At 36.4% G+C, this 12,466-nt stretch overlaps 2 protein-coding genes across 2 annotated transcripts in view; one reads left to right on the top strand and one right to left on the bottom strand.

Moving 5' to 3' along the window:
• LOC125653998 (serine/threonine-protein phosphatase 6 regulatory ankyrin repeat subunit B-like) overlaps positions 1-12,466 on the bottom strand; it is a 1,068,599-nt gene that overhangs the window by 351,484 nt on the left and 704,649 nt on the right. The gene's annotated exons all lie outside the window — the stretch shown is intronic.
• LOC125672810 (semaphorin-5A-like) overlaps positions 1-12,466 on the top strand; it is a 32,760-nt gene that overhangs the window by 8,284 nt on the left and 12,010 nt on the right. Inside the window, exons 5-6 of the mRNA XM_056145888.1 lie at positions 897-905; positions 1,073-1,130. Of these exons, the coding sequence (XP_056001863.1) occupies positions 897-905; positions 1,073-1,130 (67 nt within the window). The remainder of the gene's footprint in view (positions 1-896; positions 906-1,072; positions 1,131-12,466) is intronic.

Here is a 12,466-nt window from a genome sequence, read left to right as displayed (position 1 = left end):
AATGGAAATTGAAAGTATTGTTAAAGTGTGTCGTGTACATGTAAATATCGACAAAATGTGGAGTATTTGAAATATATACATGTAACATGGGATATATATGTGAAACGCTGAGAATTTATTGATATTATGAAGGTATGTTGATTTCATTCATTGACAACTTTGTTTAACGGGGAAAACATTCCATTTAGCATGTCGATCCGATTTTCCTTTGTCACACACTGAAACAAAACTGCAAAGTAACACACTACGCCGCACACTTTTAGGGACTTTTTATACACTGTGTGAAAGGTCATAAACTAATGTACACGGAAATTACTGATGGAATCGTCTGTTAAGAAACCTTTAAAAGAAAACTGCATAGCATCAGTGCAAAATGTAAAACATGGCCTAGATGGTTTCGTCTTTAAATGTTTAATAATTATTTCTTACTGAAAGTGGAAGGATTCTATCAGTAATTCTGATAAACTATGGGTGTTTTACCGTCATTATCGCCAGTTAGACCAATATTTAAATCCTGGGGTAGTGTGCTACCTATCCTTTTTCTACTGAGGTATATCCATGATGAATTTATAACAGTCATGCAATGACGTCATACGGAAGTGCATGTTTGCCATGTTGTTATGATACAAAATGTTCTCATGTAAACAACCAAAATAGTTTTTAAAGATTAGTAGCTCCCTCTCTCTGTGTAGGACAGTTTTTAAAAATTATGCAGTTTACGTGCATAAATGGAGCATGACCTGCCTTAACATACTCGCGTGGAGAGGTGATCAGCAAGTACAACTGTCACTTCCAGGTTTGTATGTAACGTCCAAGTCGTAACATTGTAATGTAAAGACCATCTTCTGCAGACGAGCTGGGAGTTTTTGTAATGTTTTATGGAAAATTTATTGTAGAGGTTTATGGTCAGTTTCTGCTTGAATTCTTCCTCAATAAACATATTGATGAAATTTCTGACAACCGTAAACTATAGCCAATGTCTCTTTTTCTTACTGAGAGAATTTTTGTTGTGTTATGTGAAAGCTCTTGATCCATAATAAAGCAACAGGTTTGCCACTTTGAATAATTACAGCTCCAAGTTCAGTTGAACTGCTGTCCACGGGAAGTAGAACTGGTTTCTCTGGATCAAAGTATGTTAGCACTGGAGTTTTTGTCACCATCTCCTTCAGCTTTTGGAAACTTTGCTGTTTGCCTCCATTCCAATGCCATGACACTTCGTTTGATAGTAACTGTCGTAATAGTGCGGATTCCTGAGATAGATTGAGTAGGAATTTGGTGAGATATTGAATGAATACCATGAATTTTTCCAGTTCCTTTCTGTTATTTTGCGCTATCATTTCTTGAATTTTCTCTGGGTCCTGCTTTCAGTCCTTCACTACTATTAAAAACGTGGACAACATAGGTTATTTCCTGTTTGCGGAATTCACATTTGTCCGAGCAAAATTTCAGATTTTATTCGCTGGTTCTATTAAAACCTTTCTTCAGTCTTTGATCATGTTCCTTGAGAGTTCTACCCCATATAAGGATGCCATCTACAATAGCTTCAGCACCTTCGATATCTTCCACCTTTCGTGACATCATACTTTGGTATATTTCTGAAGCACAGTTCAGACCAAATGATATTCCCAAGAATCTAAGCCTTCCCAATGTGCATAGCTTAGAACTTTCTTCATCCAATTGAATCCAGAAATTGCATCCAACTTGGAGAAAAATTTGAGATTTGGCATACGAGAAACTATTTCATCAATAGTGAGCATTGGATAAAGAGGTCGCTTCATAGCTGAATTGCAATTGAGATCTTTAGGATCAAGGCAAAATCTAACTTAACCATTAGGTTTTATAACCGTCACTAAGCTCAGATTGTCGAACAATGATTCCTTCCTGTTCCATTGATTTGAGTTTGTCCTGACCTTTTGGCGAAGGGTTACAGGTATGCGTCTAAGTGGATATACGACTGGTTGTACGTTTTCCGTTAGGTGTATTGTGTGTTTACCTGGTAAACAGCCAATTCCGAGGAATAAATCTGAATAGTTCTTCTGTATGAACTGTTATGTGAGGTTCTCATAAGTGTCAATAGTTGACTGTGACACACAAAACAGTTTTTGTACTAGTCCAATCTCCTGGCTTGAATGTGATCCAAGTATGGTAGGTGTTTTAACTACTACCACCTCAAATCATTTGAAAAAAATATAACTAAATTAAATGTTTTGTTAGATATTTTCTTCATTTTAATACAGTCTATAAAAACTGCCGGACATTTTGACCGATAAAATTTAGATTTTACTGGTCCCATTCAAAATTTACCGGGGATGCCCGGTGGACCGGCGCGTTTCCGGAATTCTGCAAATGGAATGTTGAAAGCTTCCATATTAAATGTGCATGGTATCTCAACGCGTCCTTTGGATTTCATGGTATGTCCACTGAAGCTCGTCAACATGGCGCTCGATTTCTGTATCGATTTTTCGAATTTCAGAGTTTGTAAAACACTGTGACTGACAACATTACAATTGACTCCGGTGTCCACATGCATGATATGAATTTTGTTATTCACTTTACACTTCATTGTCCAGTCAGATTCTGGAGTCACTGAGTTCACATTGTGTATTACACCTATAAATATACCACCAGCACCACCAGTCACTTTCGTCCCTTGAGGATCCGGGTTAGAATAGATCCTCAGTATTTCCTTGCTTGTTGTAAGAGGCGACTAAATGGGGCGGTCCTTCGGATGAGACCGCAAAACCGAGGTCCCGTGTCACAGCAGGTGTGGCACGATAAAGACCCCTCCCTACTCAATGGCCGTAAGCGCCGAGCATAAACCTAAATTTGAAGCCCTTCACCGGTCTTGGTGACGTCTCCATATGAGTGAAAAATTCTCGAGTGAGACGTTAAGCAGGATACAATCAATCAATCAACCAGTCACTTTCCTCACTTGTACTATCTTCATCGGTATATTCATCCTGCACTATGTTGATTGTCGTCTAGATCTGTTTCTGACGTTCCTTGGTGTTCTTGTGTTGGTCTTATTGTTGACGTTTAGATTTGCATTTACTGGCACAAATTACATGCTTGTCCTATGGAAGGACACATATCCTTACATGAAAGCGGAAACATTTCTTCTGTTTCTCCTTACATGTGCGAGGTTTATTTTGCCTATTGTTCATCACCATATTCACATGAGGATCCTCCCTTGTTAAGTTCATGGTTTTGAGTTGTTTCTGCGACAGCTCATATGTACGTACTATATGTGTACACTTTTGTAGGGTCAATTCTGATCCTTCTTCTATTAGTTTCTCACGAAATTTCTTTGACTTCACTCCCAACACTATGTGATCCCCTAACATTTCATCTTCAATGGCGTAATCATAACTACAGTCATTGAATAACACTTTCTGATCAGTATAAAACTGTTCAAATGTTTCATCATCACCATTTAAACTTCCACCGAGCATATATCACGTTATCCTTTTTGCTTACAGTACTGTTCAAACTTATCAAAATACGCTGACAATGTTTTTTTCTGCCATCACCTTGCAAATTCCAGGTCGAATACTAGTATATACTTCTTCCCTTTTCTTCAACCCATAACATGAGGTAGTTGAACCGCTGTTCCTCATTTTTTAGACGGTAGTTAATTATAGCCAGTGTCTTATGCTGCCGCTACAGTGGACGTCCCTCTATTTATCTCATACGTGTGGTGTTCTTTATCACACGCCCGTTATAAAGCACTTCCGGTCCGAACTACTTTTGACACTGTTCCCGCTTGGATGACATATTTTCTGTGTTTATGCACATCGACGCATGAAATGAAGCGTATAACTTGTTATTCTGTATTTATTCAAAATTTCTTTTATAGCAAAATCAAAATGATGTTGCCCCCAGATATATAATGGAAGTTACCGGTCATAAAAATGCTTACTAAATCAGTAACTACTCAAAAATTACGATCAGAAAACAAAAATGTGTCCCCTTTATTATCACCGACGAGGAATCAACCGCTTACTGGACAAGTACAATACAAAGTAGCTCGACATGCTGCGGTACCAAGTATTCAGAAGCACAGTCTCTTTCCTCTGGAGCCAAATTGAGTGTAGGCCTAATAAATCTCAACAGCTTTACTTACTAGCCCTTGAAGTGCCTCAGGATTTCCTCTCGTCTCGAAACCACGTGGATAAAATCCAAATGCACAAACAATTCTACTTTTCATTGTAAACTGTTGAACATTCTAATAATGTTGCATTAAAATATTACTTTCGTTGATCGTTGTTACACATGTTTATTTCAAAAGGACGACCGCATCAAACTTTCATTAGAAGGTCGGGCCTAAAAATGTCTCTTCTCAGTTTAATATTTATTCTTTGTTTTAATGACACAGCATGTTAGAATTACTTCATCAATGTACAGGTGAAGAAAACGAACAGTGATCAATCTTATCATTCCTATAAAATATATATGTATACAAATCAAGAGTTGGACATACACGGACCCCTTGATATACTAGATGTGCGACCAGGTGTACAGGAGGAGTAGTCATCCCCTGTCGACCGGCCACACCTGCCGTGAGCTCTGTATTTTGATCTGGTGAACTGAATAATCCGCAGCCCAAAATCAATGTGTAAAGAACGCCTAACAATTGGTATGAAATACGATCGTTCTCAAAGTTCTGAAATATATTCCTATAAGATCAAGAGGAAAACAGTGCATGGATATGAGTTTCATTTTCTTTTATTCTCTCATGAGAAACAAATTGCTCATTTACAAGACATGATCTTAATTCAATTTTGGAACTGCATTTTTCAAACTACATGTACATGTTTCTTCTTTTGGATTTAATAAACTCTATATGAACTCGTTTACCTTGTTTTACCATTACTAAATTATTATTACAAAATGAATCACCATTAATGATTGCTCATTCAGGCAGTTAAGGTCACCTTAGCTAAGCTTTTTCCAACCACTCCACCGTCTATCAGTACTTTGATTGTTTTACGAGGTCCACCTAAAATAAATTCACAGTGGGCTTTGAAAGCCCTGAAAGCACTAGCTAAGTCTGCTGACTCTCATGCCATCCGAGGATGTTGTTCCTTAACTGATGACATATTGCAAAACTGACGGTAAATTTTCATTAGAACATCAATGATAATCCTAAACATGCCAGTCTCAGTTGCGGATGCCTTTGTTTGGATGGGCTTTTTCGAGGATCACTTCTGACACCATGTCATATACAACACATGTGTCTGGGAAACATGTTTATTGATTCTAACTCCTCGGAGTGCTTATCATAATAATCATTATGTATTATATTAAACGCTTGAATGACATAGATTACGTAATATGTAATTCGTACTATGATAATAATAAGATAACTCGTACTTTCCATATAACACATAGATAATTTTAATACCTCTTCAGTGTTGTTTTTTAAAAGTCAAAGTTTTGGGGCATGATTTCGGATAAAAAGTAATCCTTCTTTTACAGGTCATGACACTACATTCTTTGTAAAAACAAATTTCATTTGTGTATTTCGTTTTAAGTACGTCCGAGTGATTGAGCATGTTTTATACCGCTGTGTATTCAACCCAAACACTAGCTTCATGCTTCATTGTAGTTTTTGTGCCGTGTAGAAATAGTACTGGGTTTTCATTGGGTTTTAACACACAGCTGATCAATTTATTTGACAAGATCAAACGACGGGTCGTCCCGAAAATATCGGTTACAGATAGATAAATTTTATAGTGATGCCCACTTTCAACCTGTTCAAGGCTTGAATTTTCAACCAGCGGAACCAAAAATTCCTGGTCTCCGAGGTCTCTTATCGCAAGCGAACTTCAGTACAGTATGACTTGGTAACTGGTTTATATCAATCGAACAGGAAGGAATTAAATGGGTCAATGTATCGTATCTATAATTTCTATGATAAGTGTGTGCCGTACAAAGTCATTTCCTCCATTATAATTCTTCACCCTTGGAAATTTACATCGTTTGAAATTGTGGAGCATACCCTACAGTACTGCATACTGAAAAAGTAGAGTATACAAGCTTTATTCCGTCTGAAGAAAGTATTTACAATGGTACATTATCCCATATTATTCCTACTCATTGTGCACGTTGTAAAATCATCAATCAAAGTTCAAAGGGTATGTGTTTTAGGTATTTTACCTGCAATACTTTTATAAAAATACTTTTTTATTTACTTTTCTTGTGTATATTTGCAATGTTGTTTGTTTTTATATTCAGTTGCAACGTGCTCCATCGTGTCCAATGGACTTCAAAGGGTGGAAAACTGCGTCAGACCGACTGGACTGCTCAACTGTAGATAGGAATTTTACTTATCATTGTTCACCAGCATTTTCCAGAAGCTATTTTGTTGAATATTGTTATTTTAACTATCTGCTAAAAGGTAAGCACTGAATCTTGCCTTTTATGTCACCAAAGAGGATATTTCCAGATTTAAATTCTTCTGTCACTTTCTTTCTGTTCATAATGCATGTACTATGGTTTTATCATTGTTCGTTGAACTCAAAGTTATCTTGTGTTCATGGATAAACAAGATCTGGAATTCACGCGACCACCAAAGAAAAGGATGAAAAAATAAAATGAATGGTAATTTTCCGCAAGATTTATATCTTTGTTGGTGCTAAAATCACGGCATTAATGTCAGGACTCGAAAATTAATTATTCCACATTTTTTACCTCTTCTCCAGAACGACTTTATTTAATCCCCCCCCCCTTTTTTTTGTTATCGGGTTTTTCTTTTTTTTTTTGGTTGTTGGATTTTTTCACCGTCTCTTTCGAGATTTGTTTACTCATAATAAGACGTTATCAGCTCCTGTTCCAAGGTGAAGATAACGAACAGTGATCAATCTCATAACTCCTACAAGGGTGAAGATAACGAACAGTGATCAATCTCATAACTCCTACAAGCAATACAAAATAGATAGTTGGCAAACATGGACCCCTGGACACACCAGAGGTGGGATCAGGTGCCTAGGAGGACTAAGCATCCCCTGTTGACCGGTCACACCCACCGTGAGCCCCATATCCCGATCAGGCAAACGGAGTTATCCAAGTGAAGTGCTTAGCGATCAGGGTCATAGCAGTGAGAATTTTTTTTAATATGCCGAGGGTTCTTTAAGGTGGGGATGCGGTTTAGAATAGGTCCTCAGTACACCCTGATTGTCGTAAGAGGCGATTAAATGGGGGTGGTCCTTCGGATGAGACCACAAAAACCGAGGTCCCGTGTCACAACAGGTGTGGCAGGTTAAAGATCCGTCCCTGCTCAAAGGCCGTAAGCCATATGAGTGAAATATTCTCGAGAGGGACGTTAAACAATACACAATCAATCAATCTTGCCAATTCCTGCCGTGACACGGGAGCTCTGTTTTTAAGGTCATATGCGAAAATCCCGGGACTCTCATTTCTAAATGCGTTTGGCGAAGGAGCAGTTTACGTCTTTGGTTTAATGCTACTATGGTACGAGCAGGGTTCGAACTCGGGACCTCGAAACTTCCCGCTTAAGAAGCAAACGCTCTAGCCAATGAGCTACAGCGACCGGTGAACGGTGTTATGTAAAATCACTAAACTTAAACAAGTATGTCGTAATGATACCTTTCAGCACACTTACTCACCCATATAATTCTTCACGTCATGTTTGCTTTACATTTTGATGATACATGTATATGGTAAGATACTTTTTTCTATTGGTTTACCGACGTGGAGTTATCGGCTCTTTTACGCTAGGCGGCACTATTATCGCACTGGTCCTTTCACTTTTGATACGTCATGGCGAGCAAAATGAAGTACGGAGAAATGAAATTGGCTTAATTTTGCAGAGAGTTAAAAAATAGAGGCGCTAAGTTGTCTGGACGTAAGAATGAACTTACAGAAAGGTAAATATGTGTCGTCAAGAAGCTGTTCGTTGTTTTACTTGACAAGTTTACATGTGTGTTTTAGGCGCACATGTGTAAACAAAACAATATATGTAAATGGAAAAAAAAACATGTATGTATGCATGATGTATGATAACTCCAAGATGCAATCATTTGCCGATAATATCCGATATACTCAATTTTCAGGTCGATATTTTTATCACTCATTTAGGTTTGATTTAAAAAGGAAAGAAAAAAGATTATCACACAAATAGAACGAGTCAAGGAAATTTATATTGGATTTGAAAAGTGTTTTATGTCAATTATAACTACAAATAAGATATCTAAAATTATTCTTGTGAAATTTGTTTTCAACATGTTCAATTTCAAAATTCTTATGTACCACCATAATGTGAAACACTAGTATATAGCGTAACTTGAAAGAATGAACTTTATAAAACCTGTCCTTGAAAGTTATGCAGGTGTATGTAAACTTTTGTTTACCTTAGATATTATCATTATGAATCAGTGTTGTGCTGATGTGAGAGGGATCTGAACACTTTATCTTTTGGCATATCAAAATCATGTTTTTCTCAAAATGTTTTGTAGTGGTCGACATATTCGTCATTTGTAGTGTACACCATATCGGATATCAAATGTGTGCGTATTGAAAGAGATGATAGCTGTATTGCGCAAATGTTGGAAGAGGTCCATGCATTCTATACATGGTACTTCAAAACAGCTGTTTGGAAAGATATATTTATAGAGACTTGTATTGAGCCAAACCATGTATTTATATATGTAATATTAAAATTGAGTACCGGTAATTGATTATCACATGATAATGAACGGAATTTATTCTTTGTACCATATGGCAGATGTAATTGCCAAGTATGTATACTATCTTGGAAATCCTTCCCTGTATGTACTCCTATTCACATACATTGTTCATTACTATTCAGTATTCATATACTGGTATAAATTTGTACATAATTCAGTTTGTAGAACAATGTAATGTTATTGACATCATATTTAAAAGATGGATGATGCTAAAGAAAACATTGTAAAACCACAGTTGTTGTCAGTTTTATTTTAAGTCACATTTCAGTTGGAGATGAGCTTCCACATAACACATGAAAAAAAATCTCATGTAACAGGTAATTTTGCTGTGCTGTAAAAGTTTGGTTTTTTAGTGGATAAAAAATTTGCCAAAAATAAAGCTATTAAGTAAAGATTTTACGGAGTTAGCAATAGCAATTATTTATGTTTTTTCTCAAGTAAACATGCACCAAAATATAAAAGACCAAACTTTCAAACTTTTTTGACATCAAATTTGCCAAATATTCACGACGCCAAAATTGCCTGATATTCCGTATTCATATGTATATAGATGTTGAACTATAGGATCATTAAGCATCCCGAGGAACGATACGAGTCCTAAAACGTTAAAAAGCATAAAGCATATGAAAATGATATCAGAACTTAAGCTAGGCTCTGTTACATTCATGGACTCTGTCAAAGGTTTGAAAGTCTTGGCCTACCCAATAATTCTATCTATATGTACACGTTTGCTAGATATTCGTTTGTCATTCATAACAGTTTTGCAACAGAGACGGGTTTTCTTCTTTTAAAAAGTAGGAACATTTATGGTTATATTTCTTGGTGCGAAAATGTCTTGGACATTAAATCCCTTATCAGCCATAATGCTATCATATGCATCACAATGGTGGAGCAAATAGCTGCGTTCAGTAATCTGTCTGTCGCTTGCACTACATCCATATGCACTTGACACAAAGGAAACTAGTCCACCAAGTGTTGCACCAACAAACACTTTGGACGTGTTACGATTTTTATATGTAGAAAAAGTTAACTGTTGTGCTTTCGGAATTTTTGGTTTTTTGATGGGAAATTCTGTCCCATCTATTATAACTCTAGTGTTCGGGTACGACCTTTTAAATCCAGACGAGGTAAAATGGCGAACTAGTTCTTGAATGGGCCAGATATTTACTTGTCGCCATTGATGTGATAAGAAATTAATCCATTGAATTATGATATTTTGAACTACTTTCTCCGATATGCCAAACATGCGCAATAGCTCAAAATTTGTGGTATTTCTGCTTGCTTTCATCAACAAAAGAAAAAAGTTGATTTGGAACATCCAACTTTACAGCCTGGTTATACATGTAAATTAAGCAATATGCCACAGGACCCAAAGTGTGTAAAACAAAATAAAACTTGTTAATATCCTCTAAACCAGTGTATAAATGTACACCAGCAGGATCATTGTCAAAATTTTCTATACATGGGTAGTTTGGTTGTTTGAGTATCTATGGACAACTGCGTTTTGTCACAATCACCACCATCAGTTACAACACTGTTCTCTTGGCCCTCTGGTGTAGATACATGTATTATTATTTCTTGCTGACGTTCCAAATGAAGTTCATCCTCCACAATCACCGAAACAGATGCATCCTCGAAATCCTTTACACAGCAATCACTTGAAACATCAAACTTCAGGCGTTTAGCTGATCTTGCAGTGTACCTCCATTTTCTCTTCTCTGTGTTTTCAGTGGAGGCCTGTATGTGTAGGATGGTAATTTTAGAGCTAAAAACACAAAGAATTCCTTTAATTGGTTTAACAGATATTAAACATTTTGGTATCAATTCTAGAATAATCAAGCCATTTACCTTTTTCCAGGCAAACTGCGATGGTACTACAGTTTTCTTTAACACACGTCTCTCTGCTGTCAACCCCGTTTTTATTCAGTAAAAAAGTCAATATCCATTTTTAAAAAAATCATTTCTGTTTTTATATTTGAACAAAATTAAAAATATCTATAAACTTTAAAACTAACTTCATATTTATAATATATTAATCAATGTTCTTCATTTTGTGATACTGTATTATTGAATACGCTGTGGGGATGGGGGTAAGCTAATTCCATTACATTATTTATCTTAAAAAAGAAAATTGTTTAAATATAACCAAGAAGATGGTGTAAAAATTTCAACTTTTGTAAAGTCTTTTGTAATAAATTATGTAAAGCACTGTCTGCAAGAATATAAAGTTGTGTGGGGGGTCAATGCCTAGCTGACGTTTTTACCATCATTATTTTTTGTAGTACGTTTTTAGTAAAGATAGGCTAATACAGGGTCAGGAAAAAGTATCGGTATACAAATTTGATTTCTTTAAGCCTATCTGTATAAATGATAATTAAAGGGGATACGGGAATCACAGCAGCATATCGGATCTATAAAACCAAAGAGTTCTCAATCAGGGTCCGTACACAGCTATATAAAGTAGCCTAGTGTTAGACCGGTGTCATGTATTCTCTGCGTGCACCTGATAATGCTACATGTAGTATTTATATAATTAACTACATATGTCTCTGTATATAAAATCTGTTATTTGTGAATAAATACCAACCGTGATAAGTAACTCCGACATAATCATCGTCTTTGAAATGACAACGGCAGATGTAAAAAAAAAAAAAAAAAAATTGCTAGGGGTTCCCACTTCTGATACTTTGTTTTCCCTCGCCGAATGTCTTGGATTCATGCAACCCTGCGATCCTTGTTTGAAGGAAGAAAATGGTCACCTTTGTTTCGTCATTCAAGTACAATACAATATGTCTCAGGCATAATAAACAAGTTAAAAACGCGCGTTACAACTTTTATATATTGTTTACACAACGTAACCATACTTGTAGGACCAATACGGTGACAGCGCCAACTATTCATAAATCAAGGACCGATAACTGACGCCGGTACGCCATTGTCGCTCTGTGATGAATTGTCAGTCACCTATTTTCATTTATATACCGTATGTTGTTTCAGATATAATTTGAAAATTTTTCAAAAGGCAAGTTAGATAATTTTGAATCTGTGCTGGCTACTTTTTGATAATGTAAATACACACTAAATCCATGAAAGGTGAATGAAAGGTGAAGATAACGAACAGTGATCAATCTAATAATTCCTACAAGGAATACAAAAAAGAGTTGGACAAACACGGACCCCTGGATATATCAGAAGTGGTATCAGGTGCCTTCAGATGAGTAAACATCCTCTCTCGACCGGTCACAACCGCCGGGAGCCCTACATCTTGATCAGGTAAACGGAGTAATCCCTAGTCAAAATCAGTGGGCGAAGAACGGCCTAACAATCGGTATGAAACACGTCAGACAGCATTTGACCCAATGATAGGTTGTATTGGCAAACTAGATCATTATAACGACAGAAGATTTTGCGAAATGCTGACTTTGAACGAGACTGTTGAAACCCCAGTAACATTCACTTGTTTGGCAGTAGCCTGCCTCGATTTCAAATCTGATCATAGGAAGAACAAGCTCTTGCATATCGAATGAATTGAGATATATATATAAACGCCATATGCAGGTGATAATGAAATATTGTTACATAAATATGGGAAGTTAACAATGGAGAGGCTGAATTTATCCCGTTTGTCATAAAGTTAAGTTGTTAGTTTGCCGGTAATATTAATTTTCAATAAATTATCTAAGTACGAAGCAAATGAAGGACTCTGTGGTGCCTCGTATCTCGAGTTCACAGGCATAAATGGAATTGTCATATGAATT

Source organism: Ostrea edulis, chromosome 7 (assembly GCF_947568905.1).
Source record: "Ostrea edulis chromosome 7, xbOstEdul1.1, whole genome shotgun sequence".
Classification (NCBI taxonomy): Eukaryota; Metazoa; Mollusca; class Bivalvia; order Ostreida; family Ostreidae; genus Ostrea; species Ostrea edulis.
The sequence above is the reverse complement of the archived record's forward strand: the minus strand, read 5'-3'. Positions and strand labels throughout refer to the sequence as shown.